Source organism: Agelaius tricolor, unplaced genomic scaffold (genome assembly GCF_023055355.1).
Source record: "Agelaius tricolor isolate 1412-34295 unplaced genomic scaffold, bAgeTri1.0.p SCAF_38, whole genome shotgun sequence".
Classification (NCBI taxonomy): Eukaryota; Metazoa; Chordata; class Aves; order Passeriformes; family Icteridae; genus Agelaius; species Agelaius tricolor.
In genome coordinates, this window is record NW_027269298.1 from 3,824,968 (window position 1) to 3,844,879 (window position 19,912).

Genomic DNA, 19,912 nt, shown 5'->3' on the forward strand with positions numbered 1-19,912 from the left:
GATTTAATTTAAATAAATTGGTGCTTTAAACTCGTGAAAACTTCACTGTCCAACGCTTGTAAACCCGAACCCCAGCGATCGGCGCAGCTCGGGCGCGAGCCGTAGGAAACAACACGGTTTGGATGACACATTTAAAGTTTTAATAATGAAATATAAAAGGAAACCGTTCCCGCTGGCCGGGCGCTGCGTCCCGCGGGCAGGCCGGGAGCGGGCCGGGCACCGGCGGCCCGCGGGCCCCCTCTAACGGCCCGCCGGGGAACGGCCGCTGCCCCGGCCGCTCCGTCCCCCCCCGCCCGGGACAGCAGCACCGCCCCGGTGCCTCCTGGTGTCCCCGTAGTGTCCCCGACCCCTCAGCCCTGCCCAGGCAGCCTAAAGAGCGCCCGAGCCCCGCGGGACGGAACTACAACTCCCGGCATGCTCCGGGCAGCGCCGCAGTCCCAGCGCGCACCGGGACACGGGGAGAAACCGCGATCCCACAATGCATCGGGGCAACCCCACGTTAACTGCGGCGCTGCGGAGCCGTTGATAAACGGTCTAAAACGTCATTAAACGTCATTAAGTGTCATTAATAATTCATTGGAGGTTTATTAAAGGCTTATTAGAGATTGAAAACTCAACTGCCCGCCCAGGGGCGTGAAGGGGAGGGGGGGGGGTTTACGCCTTCACTTCCGGACAAGCCCACCGCGGTAGAACCACATTTCCCAGCATGCCCCTGCCGTGCCCAGGATTTCCGTTTCCGGCCGCGGCGGGAGCGCCGCCGTGTCCCCGGAGGGACGGCGGGGCCCGGGCGGTGACACCGGTGGTGACAGCGGGCAGGGCCGCGCCGGGCACAGCCTCCGCCGCGCTCCCTGCGCCGCCCGGGCCGGGCCGCCGCTCCCCCGGGCCGGGCGGGGTCACCTTCATGGGCGGGCGGGAGCTGCCCGGGGCCTGCTGAGGCGGCGGTGGCGAAGCGGCGGCACCGGGAGCTGGAGCGATGTTCGTGCAGGAGGAGAAGATCTTTGCGGGGAAGGTGCTCAGGCTCCATGTGTGCACCATGGAGGGCGCCGAGTGGCTGGAGGAGGTGCCCGAGGACACCACGGTGGAGAAGCTCAAGGAGCGGTGCCTGAAGCACGTAAGGAGCGGGGACCGGGCTGGGCCACCGGGAGCGCCCGGAACCCGGCGGGGCTGGGGCTGGAGATCATCGGGGACCGAGGGAACCACCGGCATTAACAGTCCGGGGAAAGGAAAACTGTCCCGTGAGGAAAACTGACTTCTCCAACGCCCTGTAAATGACTTTAAAAAGAGGGGAGAATCAGCTCGGGTGCACAGGTGGCTTTGTGTCCTGTCTCGCTGTGTCTGCCGTCCCCCCGAATTGCTGTAAAACTGTTCCACACGGAAATAAAACCCCCTTTTGGAGAGTTTTGTGTGTTGGTAAAGGAGGATTTGGGCAGAGATTGCTTGGGAATGTTTGGTTCCAGAGTTTGGGGTGTGTTTTGGAGCAGTGTCAGAGGTGCCCAGCTCCTGCCTGTGCTGTGGGAGCTGGACTCTGCCCTGGTTTGTTTCTGTGTCTGAACACAGAAGGAAGGTAGGAACTGAGGAGGAGAAATTGCCTGTTCTGTTAAAATCCGAGTACAGCCTCTCCTGGGCTGGCACTGGAGTAGCTGAGGTGTTTTTGGGGGAGATCAGAGCTCTCCTAACGCTCTCCCCGTGATCTTGGTGGAGGTGGCCAGAGGGGCACTGTGGAAGGGAGAAGGTGCCCAAGGAGGGCGCAGGCAGTGGGAGCAGGGCAGGGCAGCACAGCCTGGTCACTCCCGGAGCCCCTGGGCTGAGAGGAGGCTCAGCCACAGCCGGGGTTGCTGTCCTGAGTGACAGCAGCAGCCTGGGGCTGGTGACCATGGCCAGGAGCTCAGCCTGGCCTGGCAGCTGCACCCCTGACCTGCAGCATGGCTTTCTGAGGGACTGCAGCCCCAGAGCTGGCAAAAGCTGCAGCCTCAGCCCCTCCCTCTGCCAGCTCAATTCACTAAATCTCGTTTAATGGTGAGGGGTTTGCCTTTAAAGGCTTGCAAAGGATTTTTTTTTTTTTTTTTTTTTTTTTTTTTTACATAAAACCTGTGCAATAGGAGATGCCTGTGATTTGTAACCGCTTAACTCCTGTTTGAAGGCTTAAAGGTTTTGTTTCCTGGGTGAAATAAAGGTGCCCAGGAGCCCTTCCAGTACCTGAAGGAAACAGGGAGAGAGGGATGGAGTTTTACAGGACAAGGAGAAATTGCTTCACACAGGTGAAGGCATTTCTCACAGAGACACAGAGCAGGTGTAGGCACAATTTGATAACTCAGGGTGATATTTGATTTCAATCTCTGCTGCTCTGTGCAAAAATCCATCCTGGGGTGGATTTCCATAGCCATCATGGATAATAAATAGTTTTTGGAGGGGGAAGATAGACCTGGAGAGATCATGGCTCCTGCTCATGGACTGAATCTTGGTAACACCTTGAGGTAATTTCTGCAGGCAGCTCTTCCAAGAGACTGATGATTGTGTTCCTGGATGTCTCTGAAATTTGAAATCTTTCAGGAAGCAGAGGGAGGTGTCTGTAACAGGTTGCAGCTGGGGAAGTGGCCACTTTTCCCTCCATAACCTTCAGATGCTGTCTGATCTCTGAAGTGCCACTCTTGATGTCTTTATTTCCCCCAGATTTGGTGTTTTGGGCTCTTTTGTTAGACAAAGAAATAAACCTCTCCCACTGGTTTTTCTCCTTACCTATAATATTTGTTTAAACAGATGGTTTAAACCACCCAAGTTTAATAGGAGGGAGTGTCAGGGCTATTTTCAAATGTTTCTGTTATTAAAATCAAACAAAACAAAAAAAAAAGGGTTTTCTGTATTTTAAAACAAACAAAGCCTTGTGGTTTACCAGGATTCCAAGCTTTGCAAGAGGTGTTTGGCATCACCAGGGATTAGGATTTCAGCAGTTGCTCAGGCACCTGTGACAAATGTTTGGAGCAGCCTGCTGGCAACTCCAAAATGAAAAAGCAAAGGTGAGAATGAGTAAAGGCAGTGCTGGTCAGGTGTTTTTCCATTTCCAGGGCATTTGAAATGTGAAGATAAGGCAGGAGTTTCACTCAGCAGCCTCTTTGGTGTCTCCAGTGCCCTTATCTGCCCTGTTATTCTCTGCAGCTGTTACTAAAGTGGTTGGAAGAACAGGAAATAAGAATTGATGACCACAGAACTTTAATTTTTTTTGCTTAAACTTTTACCTGGTTAGTTTTACGATTAATCACTGCCCACATTTATTATGTGATTGTCCCCACATATTTTTTTAATATGTGCTGGGGGAAATGGCAGGAGGTCTGTGTGTCCACCCCAAAACCAGCTGCCAGCTCCTCTTACCTCAGGATCTATACCAGGAATGTTCTGAGCTGCTTTGCAGAGATGTTCCACTGATGTCCCCAGGCATCTGGGGCTCCTTATCAGCTCCATTCCAGGAGCTGCTCCCAGCTGTTAATGTGTTCTTTGGCCTGGGTTCAGCACTTCTTGGGTTGGAGGCTCCCTGAGAGGCTCCTGTTAGACAAAGCAGCACTCAGATGTTCTCACCTCAATCTCAGGGAGGCATCAGAGCCACAGCCAGGTTCAGGTGAGGGGCTGGAATCCTGGAATCTGTGTTGGCAACAGAAATGTTTTGTTGGACAAAGAGCAGGGAGCTGTTTCCACCAACTGCAGGCAGCAGGAAAGGTGGCAGTGGAGTGAAAAGGCTCCTTTGCAGGAGGCTGGTGATGAACAGCACCAGAATTAAGGATTTTCAGTGGGATTTCTGTTGCACAAAAGGTGAACATTCTCTTCTGCAGACATGGTGGAAGTGGCTTGGTAGGAACATTTGGAAGTGGCATTAAAAGCTGTTTGCTGTGGGCAGAGCAGGCAAGGTCAGTATGGAGTGTCCTGTTTTGTGGTGAGAGCAGCAATTTCAGGTTGTTATTTCTAATCTTGCCTTTCTGGAATTGCAAGCACTTTGCTTTCTTTGCTTTGCACTCAAACAAATTGGAAGCCTCTAGATGCACTGATGGAATAATGTTCCTGAAATCTTTCACTGTGCATCTGGAGCCACTCTGGTGTGAGGAGGAGGCAGCTCAAGGCCTGTGTGAGCACTCTTTTTTTAGGATTTGAACTGATTTCCTGGTGAATTAATCGACATGCAATTTAGAATTGCAATAAGGGAACGGGCACAAAAAAAATTCCATTGTAATCTGGTTATTTATGGTTGGGAGGAAGAGCTGTGAATGGAACTTTAGTTCAGCCCTTTCAGCAGGAACCTAGGTTATGGCTCCAGCAGGCAAATCTCTTTATTTCAGCTTGAAACAAGGCACAGAAACTGTCCAGTTTAAGGTCAGAGAAACCAAAATCTCTGCTGGCAGTGCCTTGTTTACTCAGAGTAAATAATAATTACGAGGTGAGGCAGGGAATCTGTCCTGTTTGGACACTCCAAATGAGGACATGCATCATTCCAGCCTTCCCTCCTGTAAAACACTGCTGCTCCTGGTAGATTTGCATTTTTACTTTGTGAAACCAGTTTCTGAGGGACCTCAGTGATCAGAATTTATGTAGCACTGGGTCCTGGAGCATCCTTGCTTTGCTCCAAATCTCCAGCACTTCCAGAGTTTAGTGTGAGAGAGATGTCCTGAGAAAGCACAAATCCTCCCACACAGGCACAAATCAAACCTCATTTTCTTTAATAAAATGCTTTATGTGCACTGACCTCTGGCTTAAGCTCTTGAGAAGCCAGGAAATGATGCAGAGTTTGTATGTGGAGGATCCTGAGTGCCAAGTGCATGAGGAGCCTCATTTCTCTTTCTGATCTGCAGTGTTTGTTGTCTCCTGCAGTGTCTTCCTGGGAGCTTGGAGGATCCCAAAACTGTGACACATCACAAGCTGATCCATGCTACTTCTGAGAAGGTGCTGACAGACACAAAAACAGTGTTGGAGGAGAACATTCAGGACAGAGGTGAGATTGTCTGGCTTTGAATTTTACCAGTCTGGAAGGAGGAGCTTGGGTTTCATCTGGCACGTTCCAAACGTTTTTAAGATTTTTTTTCTCTCTGCTTTGACATAGGAAGCGAAATAAATGGAATTAATACAAAATTCATCTCCAGGAGCAGTTGAATTTGAGGGGTATCTTGCAGAGCTGCTCTCCCAGACTCTCTAACCTGTGGCAGTGCCCTTCTCTCTCTCTCTCACAGATGTGCTGCTGCTGGTCAAGAAGCGCGCGCCGATGCTGCTCCCCAAGATGTCAGATGTGGTTGCAGAGGAGAAAGTGAGTCTGGAGCACTTTGGATTAACTGCTTTATTGATGGTGTGGGGCAGGGTTTCTGTGATGTACTCTCCTTGGAGAGGCACATGCTGCCAGTTGAATTCTACAGGAACCGCTTCCTATTTCTTCCAAACTTAGAGGAAGCTGATTTTGCATTTTTAGCTGTCATTCTGAGAACATTTGCCTTAAAATAAGACACACAGATACACTCTGTGAAAATGTTATAGATTTGATCTTTGAACAAATGTCTAATAACTAAAATACAGTTCAGCAAGTGCCTTAGTTTGTTAGAAAACCCAAAGAAATATGTTGGCTTGCTGTCAGGTTGCCTTCTGTCACCCTCTAACCAGCCTCTGGAGCTGGAATGTTGCCCTTGACTGTTTTATTTTGTTTTATTGGAGTTGTTCCTGAGGGTCAGGATGGTGTTGATGCACGCTGATGTATCACATAAACTCAGAGGCCTCCAAGTTCTCTGGGATCCATCACTGTCCCTCTTTGTGCTGGAATTTCCCAGCTTGTTTAGGTGTAAGGACTGAAAGTGGGGCAGCCCAACAAGCCCAGCTGAGCTCTGTAATTGCAGGATGACACTGGAGCTGTTAATCCATGGCACTACAAGTGACAGAGCTCTGCTTGGTGTCTTGGGGAGGAATATGAAACTCTGTGCTGTGCCTAATGGGTTATGAAACCTGCTCCTGTTCCCTTCCCTGCAGAGGAAGCAGGAGCAGAAGGCTCCTGACAAGGATGCCATCCTCAAAGCCACTGCCAACCTGCCTGCCCGCAGCGTGGACCGCAGCGTGACCCACCACAACATGAGGGATGTGAGTACTGCATCTCTGAACTCACACACCCACAGCCCAACAGGCTGCTTTCTATTTATTTTATATAATTCTTTTTTTCTATAAGAGAAATTTAGATGTCTGTAATGTATATTAAACAGCTTAAGGTTTAGACACAGCTCACGGTAATAAAATACCGTCCGAAATTATGATTTAAAACGTTTTGTTTGTGCTTGGAAAAAGCCTTAGAGCATATTCAAGATATGGAAAATGTGAAGTTATTTTGTTTCTTCAGTCTTAACTAATTCAGGGGTTTCCTGTGGTTTATTTCCCTTCCTTGACCGCTGCCCATGGGGTGTGGTGGAAATTAAAAGGAACTTTCTGCCCAGGAGCTTTTGCTTCCATGTAACACTTCACAGGAAGGTCCCAGACCTCCTGAGAGACTAAACAATGAAAATCAAGCCCTAATAAAGCAACTTAGTATACAGAGGGCCAGGCTGCTGCTGTGTTACTAACAATAGATACATTAAGATTCAACGATGGCTGGTAACTTCCTGTCTAAATGCTTTGACAGTTTCCTTTCTTGCAGTTCCAGACAGAGCTCCGGAAGATTTTAGTGTCTCTCATAGAAGTTGCACAGAAACTGCTAGCACTGAACCCAGATGCAGTTGAACTATTTAAGAAGGCAAATGGTATGAACATATCTTTATAGAGTTGTTGGTTCAATCCTGGGAGTTTGTTTTTGGAGCATAGCAATGGGCTCAGAGTGAAGTTCAGACACTGATGTGGCAGTAAAGCTGCTGAAAACTTTGTGGCAAAAGTTTCACCTTGTGGATAAAAAAATTATGGATATAAAATGTCACTTTGGGATGGGTGAGAAGTTCCATTTAAAATTATTAGTAGGGATGGTAAAGAAAAGTTGAAAATTCACAAGGATGTAGTAAAATGAGGAGAAATTGTGGCTGTTGATCAGGTTGGCAGGAAATGCCCATCCTTGAGATCTGCAATGGCCACATCCAACTTAATTTCTAGAGAAATGCTTAATAGATCTTCATATATTTAATTGTGTGGAAATCCCATGGTCATGTGAGAGTTAGTGGCCTTTTGTTTGAGATCTTGAACACATCTGGACAAAGTCTTTGTCCTGGAAGAATCAATCTGAGCTGGATCGAGCTGAGTGCAGCAAATTACATGATGAGGTGGCAAAGTGGGGGCAGAAACAAAAGAGGGGATGGGAGAGAGAATGGGGCTTGAACTTAACACATGCCTTTCCATTGACACAGGGGTTTATGTGAGGCTGGAATGAATGTGAGCTCTGTTCTGTTTGTGTGTGTGCAGCCATGCTGGATGAGGATGAGGAGGACAGGGTGGACGAGATCGCGCTGCGCCAGCTCACCGAGATGGGCTTCCCAGAGAGCAGAGCTGTCAAAGCCCTCAGGCTGAACCAGTGAGTGGCCAGCACTGCCTGGCACTTTAACCCAGATCTGCTTTAATGCATATTTGCATCTTTTTGGTCTCCTGATATGGGTCACCTCAGTGGGGGCTGGAGAAAGGCTGAACTCCAAGAAGTGCTGCCTCAGGCACGGTGCAGGTGGTGCAGGGAAGGGGGATCAGGGCTGGATGTGCTCTGCAAGGTCTGGGGGTCACAGGGCTGCCAGGCTGGCACTGTTTCCAAAAATCAAACTCACATTTTCTTCAGCTTTCAAAGTCAGATTTTACAGAGGAAAGGGCAGACTTAGCCCATACACACTGACCTTTCAACTGTAGAAATATACTTTGTGCTGATCTTTAAAAAATTCCAAGAATATTGTGAGGTCCAGAGAGCAACTGCAGTAAAGTAGGGGGTTATGTAGTTCTTCTCATGCCCCAAGAACAGGCAGCTGTACTGCCTCACTCCTCAGAGGGGTTTGTTAGGCCATTCTTGAAAAATTTTGGTGATAGAGTCCACAACATATTCCAATCACACTTTTCCAGTATCTCAGGAAGACTTTCTCCCCTGCTGTTCTGCAGCTTTCGTGTTGTAACAGAAAAGCCATTAGGCAAAGGCTTTCCCTTCCTTCCATGAATATGCAATAATAATTCCTTTGTGTCAAATGGAATCACACATTCCTTGCACTATTGTTATCTTGGCTCTTTCTTTTCTCCCTCTTGGGGAGAGGTGTTTGGGAGCTCTGAGGCTCCCTTAGCTGGAGCAGTGACACTGCACAGCCAGTGATGGTGTCACCCCATGGTGTTCTGAGGAACAGAGCCCTTGGTCCCTGAAATGTGGCTGCAGTGCAGATTTGGAACGTGCTTTGTTGGCAGTTCTGTCCACAGCTGCAAGCAGACAGTGCTTCTTTGGGAAACTCAGTAGATGCTGCAGAGGGTGAGGTGACCCCCTCAGAAATGCCTTTCAGAATCTGGGTTGCAGGTCCAAGCTGCACTTGGAGCCTCTCTTTTCCCAGATTCAGCCTGTGGATACTCATAGAACTGAGGTGTTTTGTTTGCTCCAAAACTTTCTTAATGAGTTTTCAGGTGCTAATTAATCTGCAGGTGCATCCAGCATGGTAATAAAGAGCGCGCATGGAGCGAGTGTCACATCCTCAGCGCTGTTCCCGTGTGTTTTGCAGCATGTCCGTGACCCAGGCCATGGAGTGGTTGATAGAACACGCTGATGACCCTTCTGTGGATGCTCCTCTGCCAGGTTCTGCTCCTGCAGAAGCCCCAGCTGAAGGTGCTGCCTCCTCTGCTGAGGCAGCTGCGGGGCCCAGCTCGGAGGAGGGCGGGGAGGAGGCCAAGGATGAGCTGACTGAAATCTTCAAGAAGATCCGCAGGAAAAGAGAATTTCGTCCAGACCCACGGGTGGGTGCTGCTCCTCCCCTGTGGGGCTTGTGGGACTGGGAGGGGATCTCATGGGCACCATAAAATCCAAATGTTTCGTTCATAAATGAAATGGGCCCTCTGGGTAGATGGGTGTTGTGCTGGCTTGGCAGTGTTCCAGTGAGGTGTTGAGGGAGTGTTTAAATTTAGGGATTTTACCTCAGGAATGCATCACTGTCTGGGATAGCAGGATCTACGTGAAAGGCACTGTTATTCTGCACCTGGAAACTCTCTGAGGGGACTGACATGAGCTCCAGACCCCTGGCATTGCTGTTTTCACTGCAGCCTGGGAAGGAAGGGTGGCAGGACAGGAGTCCATCCTTTGGCTGTAGAAAAGGCTGGATGTAGAAAACCCTGGGGTGGTGCAAAGTGTCCTGCTCCTGGCAGAGAGTTGGAGCTGGATGATCTCTAAGGTCCCTTCCAACCCAAACCATTCCATGATTCTGTGGAAAGGACAGAAGGACATTATTGTTTTAGGGAACAAGGCAAAGTGCCAGCAGCAGGTTGAAGTCTTGCAGCAAGGACAGAAGTTGCCCTTTGTTCAGAGCACAGCATTACCTGCAGTGGGAATGTGTTGTTCTCCCACTGGGAGCACACCAGGAGGGGTCCTGTGACATCTGGCACCTTGGGTTTACAACTGGCTGCTCTGAGATTTGGGTTAAGAGCTGCAGATGGGTTTGATAGCCTGGGTGCAATTTCTAAATAATGAAACATTCTGGTGCCATTAGTTGGCACCAGATATGTCTGACATGGATATGTCTGAATACATCACCAGCAGTGTAGTAAATCTGGGAAGTGAAAATAAATGGGGTGAATAGAACCACAAATGCACATCAAGGCTGATCTGTCACTGAGATGTGAACAAGAGCTTTGTGACAGGAGAGGAGCTCCAAAATGAGGGGTTTTTCCTCATTTTCCTTCTCTTTTCTACCCCAGGTACACTTGCTCTTTGCCTTGCATTCAGCTTCCAGTGTTGAGGGTAGGAACTACCATCAGTCCTAAGATTTTTTTCTTCTTCCATAGTAATGACACTTTTGATATAGAATATTTGAAAACTTTGTTAATAAAATTACTGAGTGCTCTGCATGTGGAAATAATGAGGGGGTTTTACCTCACATAAAGCTGTGCACAGAAGGTGAAGGGAAATGATTGCTCTCATTTGTGATCTAAATGTAAGATTTATTAAGCTGTGGGCTTCTGCTCTAGGCTGTCATTGCCCTGATGGAGATGGGATTTGATGAAAAGGAAGTGGTGGATGCACTCAGAGTGAACAACAACCAGCAAAATGCAGCTGTGAGTACAACATCCTTCCTGCTCCAAGGGTCTGTCCCACTGATGCTTCTCTGCCTTGCCTGAGTCATGTTTTGATCTGTCAGACAGTGAACTCCTACTGAAGATTCAGGAGCACAAATTCTGTGCCTCCTCGAAGTTGGATACACAACTGGAATGACTGCAAAGGGTCTGAACTCCTCTGAGAGCTCAGAGTCTGTGAGGCTGAGGCTGGGCTGTCACAAAAGCCTTTGAGAAACTCCCTCACCACAGTGTGAGATTGTGCTGTCCTAGGAAGGAGGAGATACTCCCAAGAATGACTGGTTTAGGACAGGAATCAATGATCCAGGATGGATTCAAGCCATATAATGTGTAAATTACCCTTTAGCAGCAATGCTTCCACAGTTTCTGCAATCAGAAAACAGGAAGTTTTTCCAAGATTAATTAGTCCCCTGCTGTATATTAAGGATAATTTTGTGGACACAGCTGACAGCCAGGGAAGCCTCTCTTCAGTATCCAGTGCTGGCTGCTGTTGGAGAGAGGATATTGGGTTGGGTGGCACAAATGAATGTGTGAAAAGAAATGTAGAGCTCAGGCATTATCTGGGAGATGGAAAAGCATTTTTAAAATGCCATGTTGGCAAAACTTTGGAGTAGAGCCACTTTGGTTCTAATGAAATCTGATGTGCCTGCTGATTTCTTTCAGTGTGAGTGGCTGCTGGGAGACAGAAAACCTTCTCCAGAGGACTTAGATAAGGGCATTGACACCAACAGCCCTCTCTTCCAAGCCATCTTAGAAAACCCAGTGGTACAATTAGGGCTCACCAACCCTAAAACTCTACTAGGTAAGTCCTGTGTGGGTTCCTGCTGGGTTTGCCAGGAATTCCAAGCAGAGATGATGGTGACAGCTCCTTTGGGGGACAGGGCAGCTCTGAGCCTGTTCCTGCCCTGCAGCAGCTCTGCTGCTGGTTTGCTTCATGCTGCAGCTCAGCTGAGCCCAGAGCAGGCCTGGGGGCTGTCCCAGGAATGGTTGTAATTCCCCAGGATGACACTTGCTGAACTCACAACTTGAATAGCTGCTGGCTGCAGTGCTTTGTGGATTTAGGAGACCTTTTGTGTGCTCCCTTTGGCCACGAGGGGAAAAGTCAGGAATGTCTGTCTAGAACTCTGACTATCTCACAGAAAAAGCAAGGCTGTCTCCAGCTGTGCAGCCCCTGTGTGTGAGGCCTGATCACTGAGACAGAGGGGAACTTGTGGAAAAAGATCCAAACAAGAAGGATGAGCTAAGGCTTTGCCTATCAAAATGGAGATCAAATGGGAAAACACCCTTCCCTTTGCTTGAGTCTGAGCTCTGTGGCAAAGTCTATGTGCTCAGGGTCAGAAAGGCTGTGGGCACAGTGTGTGCCCAGCTGAGGAGACTGACAGAGCCCCAAATCCCTCAGGAATTGTTCTTTTTGACAACACAGAACAAACATTGAAGGACTAACAGTTGCAATCCCTTTTTCTTGGCAGCCTTTGAGGATATGCTTGAAAACCCCTTGAACAGCACTCAGTGGATGAACGATCCCGAGACGGGGCCGGTGATGTTACAGATCTCCCGAATCTTCCAGACACTGAACCGCACGTAGAGGGAGCTGCCAGTGCACTGTGCCACTTCCCCCTGGCCTCACTCCCCCTCCACCTCCACGGGAGGCTGCCTGGATGGTTGGGAAGGGGTGGAGGGAAGGGGGAAATCCTGGCTGGAGGGGTCTCTCACACAAGAGAGTTTGTAGTTACGGCCAACAGGAGTGAGTTGCCTTGTGGATTTTAGTGTTAGTGGAAGAGCTTTGAGGATTTGTTCATGTTTTCAGGTATTAGGTTTAAAATAAAGTATATATATTAAAAAAAAAATAGGAAAAAGGTTTTGTGCAAACATTTAAGAATCTGATTGTTGGAAGGAAATATTGCTCGTTCAAAAGGCCTGTGACAGTTTTCTGGCCAGTTTTGCTAGGATCTGGCTGGTGTTTACAAAAGGTCACTGACCACTAGCATAGGATATTAATCATCTCCATACAGTATTAATTTATAGCTCTTATCAAATTGCAAAACTGCTTTTAAAAAAAGAAAAAATTGATTCTTAGGAAATGTTTTTTAAAAGCCCAAATCTTGGGAGAGCAAGCACATTTCTATCCAAGCTTGTTTATCTGGCATTCTAATTTAAGCAGAATCATTCAGAGATGGAATTCTAATAAATAGCATTACTTTTTCCTATTTATTTGCTGCATTAGTGTTGTTGCAGTCCCACTGGGGTTGTACTTGCAGGGGGTTCTCTGTCAGGTACCATAGAGGTGCAGGATCTCTTTCACCACAGAATTCACCACATCAAGACTTGGATTCCCAAGTGGCTGCAAGTCCTAAGCTCACACTCTGCCATATCCCATTGCAAGGAGGGATATGTTCACACAGTGTTGGTTTTTTTCCCATTTTTATGTGCACAGTTTTGGCAAGGGGCTTGTGGGGGTTTTATTCTGTTTACAAACAAAAAGCAGCTGAATTGCATGGGGAGGTTGCTGGGGTTCTGTAAAGCAGCAGAACCACATAGGTTTTTATCTTGTTTAAGGTATTTAAAGCACGCTTGAAATTGCTGTCTTTGAGTTAGAAGTGGGTTTTTCTTTATACTTATTCTTACCATGGTCATACCAAGAATGTCAGGCTGGGTCTTTCCTATTTTGCCAGAAGAGTGACTTGAGATTTCAGAGAGGAATTCTGAGCTATTAAGAGCAGAACTCAGTGTGAATATCCAGCTGGTGTTTATGATTGGGCTCTGCAGGTGTTCCATTTTTAGCAGTCTGCTAAAAAAAGGAGGTTTATTTTTCAACTTAGTGCAACATGATTGACATCTGTCATCATCCCTGCCATGCCTTGTGCTTCACAGCCCTGCAGGAAAAGCAGAAGAGGCAAATTTTGCAGAGGAAGCAGGTGGAGACCCTGTGCTTAAACAGCACAAAGGTGTCCTGCCAGACAGGGAGATCCTGAGCAAGTCACCTCTGGGCTGTGGGAGGGATTTAGGTGCAGTTGGGGTTTTTTAAACAAAAATGCAGCAAGATGCAACCCGAAACCCTGCAACAAGTTTTGGCCTGAACTTGGCATCTGCTCTGTGCTCTTATGCAGCTGAGGCACTGAAGTTGCCAATTTCTCATAATTAATATGAAGAAGGGTGGGGAAATCAAAACAGCCTGAGATTTTATCTTGTCTTACTATCCCAGGATTCTTTTATTTTTTTTAATTTTGTAATTTCGTATTAAGCTTTACAGTTGATGACTGCTGAAATATTTACTTCTACATTTGGAAATTCCAAGCTTTATAGAGATGTTTCTTCTGTTCAAATTGGACAGTAAAACCATTTTTGTGGGCTCTTGCTAAGAATAGACTGACATGACATGAAATTATAACCTTGTCCTGTAACTGAAGCCAGGAGCCTGATCCTGCACCCCAGTGAGCTCAGCACAGCTACTCATGAGTAGCTGTGACTGAATATTGTGGTCTTATGAAAGGTTTTGATCATTTAATCCTATTTTTTAGCTTACTCCTGAAGCTTTTTGCCTGTAATAATACCAGAAGATTTTTTACTTGAAGCTCTTAATGTTAGAAGGAAATGTTCCTCTCTACGGTCAGGATTGTGGTTAATATTCCTTTTAATGAGTGCTTTTAGAAGGCAAAGTTGGGGAAAACTACCCTGTAGTTTGGTGGGAGGTTTTTTTGGCTTCTGAATGGATAAGGAGAGGTTCAGAATGAGCAAACAGATCCTTTGGGGCAGTTGTGGCTCTTGAAGAATGTAAAGGCTTGGGAAATGCTGGGTTTGATGTCAGGAGTCCATGGTTGGACTGCAGGAGCTCAGAGATGCCTCCCTTGGAATGGCAGCACCCCTCAGTGCCACTGAGCTGTTACAAAGGCTGGGGAACAGCACCAGGAAAACAGATTATCTTTATTGATAGGAGGTGAGGATGCCCAGGTTCAGCAGCAGCAGTTGAGAGACCCCAGGGATAAAGGAATTCCGCATTTTAGGGTGCCGGGAGGCTTGAGAAGATGTGGTTATTTCTGGATTTTGTTATTGCAGAGCTCAACACTTGCACAGCTGAGGTGTTGTTTGGGATGGCTTTAACAGAGCCCTGCTTGGCTTGTGAGAACTGAAGGTTGCAGTGGGCAAAAGCTGAAGGAGACCAGAATTTAGGAGCTGTGGTGTTTGCAGCAAGGCCCAGGAGTTGATTTAAAGCCAGCAAAAACTCCCCTGATGAGGTTGAAGGAATTGATCCAGACATCAGAGGTGCTGGGCCTCCAGCTCGTGGCTGCTTCTTGGCAGCCCCTGTCACAGACCTGACCCAAAGCTTGGCCCCCTTCCTTCTCTCCTGGAACCAAACTTCCATTTCAGAGATTGGTTTTCATATCCAAGCATCTCTTTAGTGGTTCTTGAGATCCTTTTCAGTTAGGACTGTTACAGTTACTTTTTTGAGGCGTTCACACCAAAACAAGCATCGCACCAAACGAATGTACAGCGACACTGTCAGCAAACACTGCCTGGGGAAGGGGCACAGGTTCCTGTGAGCTCTGCTCCAGTGGCAGTTTTCCCAAAGGCTTGTGCAAAGGATAGCCAGTGTTTCATCCAAAGGAACCATCCTGGTTTTTTACTTTTAATACTAATCCCATTTTTATTAACCAACAGAACAGCGGCGCTTCCAGCTGGTATTTCCATCCAGCTGAGAGTGCTGGAGCTTTGGGGCTGGAGATCCTGCCTGGATCCCCCTCTCTGGGCCAGCTGCTCCTTGGAAGGATTTGTGCTGGCTGTGGCAGGGCACTGGGGGCAGTCCCCACCTCCCTGCACGGGGTGTTAGATGCACGTGAGTGTTCTCGTGGTGGTTCTCGCCTCCATCCCCACATCCAGTGTAGCAAAAGGGTTTTTTTAAGGACCTCTTGCCCTAGATTTGAAGATCTTCACTGCAGATCCTGTTTGCAGCATGTGAACTTCAGTAAATGTAAATGCATTAAATTCTTACTGAATTTGGGTATAGTTTTCTATCGAGCTCTGGGGAGAGGGAGGAAATTGGATCACGTTTGAAACGAAGCCCCACAAACCCAAATGTCTCTGTTGCAGCAGGTAACAGAGGCCTGTAGAGATTTTTAATTTGCATATTTTTATCATGGCTTAATGAACTGTACACGAATGTGATTTGCTACCCAGCACTTCCCACGAGGCAGCACCAGTAAAATTACATTGCAAGGTACTGACTTCACATTTTCTCATTTCACCTGTGTATACAGCAATTAGGTACTGCATAGGATCACTTTGATCTGGCTCTGATGCCGGTGTGTGGCATGCACAGCTCTTCCTAAGGTGTAACATTACTTTTCTGAAGCTTAAACTAGGGCAGACATCCCTGAGCCTGTGGAATTCGGGATTCATCCTGGCCACACTCGCGTGGGTCGCCGACCTCTCCCTGAGCAGGAAAACCAGCAGCATTTGCTCCCTGCAGAAATCCTCCCGGCCAAAAGCAAGGAATGCTGCTAATTTGTGATCATTTTAAGCAGTTGCTGTTCTGAAATATATTCCTGCAAGTCAGGGAGGTGTTGGCAAGGCCAGACCTGTTCAGCCTGGAATTGTTTTGTGTGGAGATGTGGAACCCGCGGCCGGGGCTGGAATGAATGCTGAGGCTTTAAACCTGCTCACACATAACCCCAGACACCCATGTTGTGTGTGCTGTACATTTATAATATATCTTCAAAATAAAGTTTTTTGATTTATTACAAGGTGTTTGGAACCATCATTTGCAGGAGCAGCAAAGGTTTGTGGATCCACGTTGTTCAATGGTCCTTGTTCCTGCAGGTTGCTGGAATTGTCTCTCAGAAAGTGGGGTATGAGAGCTGCTCATACAGAGTTTGTGCAGGAAATCCTGGTTCAGCAGCTGGTTTTGCACCTGGAAGGTATTTCTCTGTTTTTCAGGAAAAGCTGCACTTGGGGAGATTGACTGTAAGGGCTTTGTGAAACACGACCTGGTGATCCCCTGGGATGTTCTGATGCCACTGAAGATGGATTTATCTTGGCAGCTGTTGAATGACAAATTGAAATCTTTTCTTTCCCAACAAGGGAACCCTCATTAAGGAGAACAGCTCCAGCAAGCAGCAGCTGGTGGGATGCAGCAACTTGCACGTGCCGGAACCAAAATTCCCATCTGGCAGTCGTGGTGCCAGCGCTGCTGTGGGAGATGGGGAAGCACTTCCAAGCCTTGGCCCTCTCCATGGGTGCCTTGGAGGTAACTGATGGGGGTGTCAATGTGTGAGCTTCTTTCTGTAAAGGAGAGAGAATCTGTAGAGTTCATTTGGGCTTTTTTAATTAACTAGCATTTTCTTCCATGTTCAGGCCAAGGAACCTGCCAGCAGCCTGTTTATTTAGCAGCTACAGCAACTGCTGAGGAGTTCAGAGTGATTTTCATTGTGTCCCACGAGAGATGGAGGATTAGAGTGTGAGACATCAAAATGCTGCTTGCTCAGGTCACGTTGGTAAATGTGGTGGTGTTCAATGCAGGTGTTTGTGGTGTCAGGCCCGAACTCAGGTTTGCTGTAATGCACAGCACAGCAGCAGGACAATTCAAAGGTTTGGCTCTCCACTAATTTACAATTAAAACAAAACAAAAAAATTACCTTAAAGCAGCTTGGGGATGTATCATTAGATAATGACACTTGTGAACCCAAACTGGTCCAGCAGGTCTGGGCAGAAATCCACACCTTCAAAATGAAGAGGTGCTGCTGTGTGAGTGCCAGGAGGGGCTGGAATTGGCGTGTGTTTGGCAGCTCCCGGAGCGCCCTCGGCGCAGGGACGTGTCCCGGGCTGCTCCAGCAGGGAAGAGCAGCAGCTCCAGCCCGGGAGCTGCCTCCAGCAGGGCCCAAATCCATCTCAAAGGGCGGGGAAGGGAAGCACAGGGTGCACTGGGCTGTGGAGGAGCAGCTTGGTGTTGGCAAGGTGAGCCACTGCTGACAGCACAGCGGTGTGGCAAGAGTGGTTCCCAGCGCTCTGTGGGCGCTGTGCCGCTGCCATCCCAGGGTTGGGCTGGAGCAGAATTAAGGAAGAAATTACTTTCTCTTGTTATTCAAAAGCTTTCACTTCAACTGTAGGACTTGTGAGCTGGATGTGGGTCCTGGAAAATGGCTGGAAGGAGGGCAGGGCTGCAGTGTACGTTTGTGAGCTCAGTCTGGGTGCCAGTGAGTGTGACCTGAGCTGGGACACAGCCCAAGCCCTGCAGATCCTGTGTCACCAGGAATCTGGGCACTGCTGGGGCTGAGGGAGGGACTCCAGTAACTCGAGCTGTGCTGGACCAGACCACGCTGGACTGAAATAAACCTGGAGAGGTGACCAGCTCTGTGATCACACCAGGGCTGTGATTCAGATGCCTGGCAGAGGAGATGGTGCCCATTTAAAAAGGCTGAGTTCAGATGCCAGGGGCTCCAGCAGCACATCCAGCTGTGGGCTGCAGGTGGGATGCAAACCCCATGTGGTGGGGTCCCTGCACCAGCCCTGCACCCTGGGGTGCAGCACTGCAGCTTCTGTCATAAAAGTGCTGTAAAGCGCGACTGTCGCTAAATTGCCGTTAAAAATTGGCGTGGTGGGACTGGGACAGAGCCAGAGGGACAGATGAAATCCTGCTCCCCCATACTGCCCTTGGAGCTCAGTTCTGTTCACAAAGCCCCAGGTTAAGAAAACAGTTGAGAAATTACTTACTTTGGCTTCCCCTGGCACCAGGAGTGGGTGAAGGTCTCTCCTCAGAGGGGATGCATTGGACCCCTCGCGTTCAGGCCCGTTTCTCCTGCACATCCTCCCTCTGGAACACTGCCCTGCAGTGCCCAGCACTTGTGTCCGGCATGGTGGGAGCTGCAAAGGGACCTGGCTTGGAAACCAGTCAGGAGCAGGCAGGAATGTTTGCTGGGCACACACACAGGGGGCTCAGCACCAGCACAAACCAATGCTGCACATACAGAGGTTTTTCAGAGGGATCTGGCAGCACATTTTCTCAGAGCTGGGCCGTGCGGGGTTTCCTCACGTGCCGTCTGGTAGCCACAGCCAGGAGCACGGATGCCTCCATCCCCTCCACTCACAGGCTGTGCTAGACTGAGCCTGATGAGACAGAGGAAGTATTTTTAGTGGGATGAGAGTCCTGCACGAGGCTCTGTGCTGAGCAAGAGCAGGCAGTGATGCAGCAGCTCCATCATCTCCAAAAAATAAACTTTTATCAACCCTCCATGGGAGCAGCCCCCAAGGCATCACAGCCCCAGGCAACATCCCCCACCAGACCCCTCCTGGGGGCTCCTGGGCATCCCTGATTCCATGAGGCTGGAATCAGGGAACCCAACACTTGGGGCTTTTATTTTTAGCCCAGCAAACTATAAATACAGCCCACGGTAACCCACGGGAATCTGAGCGACTGCTGGGCCCGGGAAGTGACAGCACCAGGGAAGCCGAGGCTGCCAGAGCTGCAGCAGCAGGGCTCCAACAGGCAGGGCTCTGCCCTACTCCAGACACCTGGCCTGGATGGAAACACCTCCAACCACTCATGGATTGGGCTGCACCAGGCATGGGGCTGCTGCAGGGGGGACAGGGGGCTGGCAGGAGGAGTGGGTGCTGCTTGTGGCTGACAGGAAAGGGGAGAGGAGGGATAGGGAAGGTTCACCGGAGGATTTCGACTTTCTTCTTTGCAAATCTGGCCTCTGACTTCATCCCAGTCTGTTAGCTGAAAATTATCAAAATATTTTTGTGAGTTTTCTAATTTTGGGATTAATGCTGGGGAATTTTCAGGGTTTAATGTCTCATTTTGGGTCGAGAAATCTGTCCCAAACACTGGGGGGACTCTGTAGCTGTTTGGGAACAGTTCTTTTTCGAAATTCTTTTGTGTTGGGAGCAAAGGGTTGGCATTTGCAGGGGCAAAATAATTCTCTGTCTGTCCTGTATTTATTAAAGCAGCTGTCATATTCCGCCCTCCCCGTGAAAAACGCCAATCACTTGTTTTTAAAATTTTAAAAGTTTAATAGTAATACAACGGTTATAAAAACAGTAATACAATTACAGTAATAATAATTTGGACAATTTGAATTAGGACAATATGAGACAATAGAGCCAAAGAGTTATGGACGTCCGGATACCTTTTTGTGGCCAGCACGAGCCCGAAAAAGGACCCACGTTAACAGAGGGTTAACCATTAAAAACAATAACCGTTAAAAACAATACCGCGGAAGGATACAAGGCTGCAGTTTTCGCCCGCTGTGGTGCCGTGAACGGACCCGGTGGCGGTGGAAGCGGCGTGCCAGGGCAGAGGGATGGCGGCCGTGGCCGCGCAGCGGCTCGGGACCGGGACCGGGCTGCAATAAAGCAGCGGCGGGGGCGGCGGGGGCGGCGGGGGCGGCGGGGGCGGCGGGGGCGGCGGGGGCGGCGGGGGCGGCGGGGGCGGCGGGGGCGGCGGGGGCGGCGGCCGCGGCGGGGGCGGCGGCCGCGGCGGCGGCGGCGGGGGGGGCGGCGGCGGGGGCGGCGGGGGCGGCGGCGGTTGCGGCGGCCGCGGCGGCGGCGGCGGCGGCGGCGGGGGCGGCGGGGGCGGCGGGGGCGGCGGGGGCGGCGGCGGTTGCGGCGGCCGCGGCGGGGGGGCGGCGGCGGCGGCGGCGGGGGCGGCGGCGGCGGCGGGGGGGGGCGGCGGCGGCGGCGGCGGGGGCGGCGGCCG

At 49.4% G+C, this 19,912-nt stretch overlaps 1 protein-coding gene and 1 long non-coding RNA gene across 3 annotated transcripts; one reads left to right on the forward strand and one right to left on the reverse strand.

Moving 5' to 3' along the window:
- The first annotated feature begins 713 nt into the window (after positions 1-713).
- On the forward strand, positions 714-15,962 carry UBAC1 (UBA domain containing 1). Of its 2 annotated transcripts, none has more exons than XM_071454172.1 (10): positions 714-1,111; positions 4,852-4,972; positions 5,208-5,281; positions 5,989-6,096; positions 6,629-6,746; positions 7,393-7,501; positions 8,664-8,895; positions 10,120-10,206; positions 10,888-11,026; positions 11,694-15,962. In XM_071454172.1, the coding sequence occupies exons 1-10, from the start codon at positions 974-976 to the stop codon at positions 11,807-11,809; spliced, it is 1,242 nt and encodes a 413-aa protein (XP_071310273.1). In that variant the 5' UTR covers positions 714-973; the 3' UTR covers positions 11,810-15,962. The 2 variants fall into 2 exon arrangements, with proteins under 2 accessions (XP_071310273.1, XP_071310274.1); XM_071454173.1 differs by having other exon boundaries at positions 6,644-6,746.
- A 446-nt stretch (positions 15,963-16,408) lies between these two features.
- On the reverse strand, positions 16,409-19,621 carry LOC139603375 (uncharacterized). Its single transcript, XR_011683665.1, has 3 exons — positions 17,929-19,621; positions 16,854-17,259; positions 16,409-16,500 (listed from the first exon to the last, which is right to left on the reverse strand). It is a non-coding gene; the product is annotated as an uncharacterized lncRNA (long non-coding RNA).
- Positions 19,622-19,912: the final 291 nt, after the last annotated feature.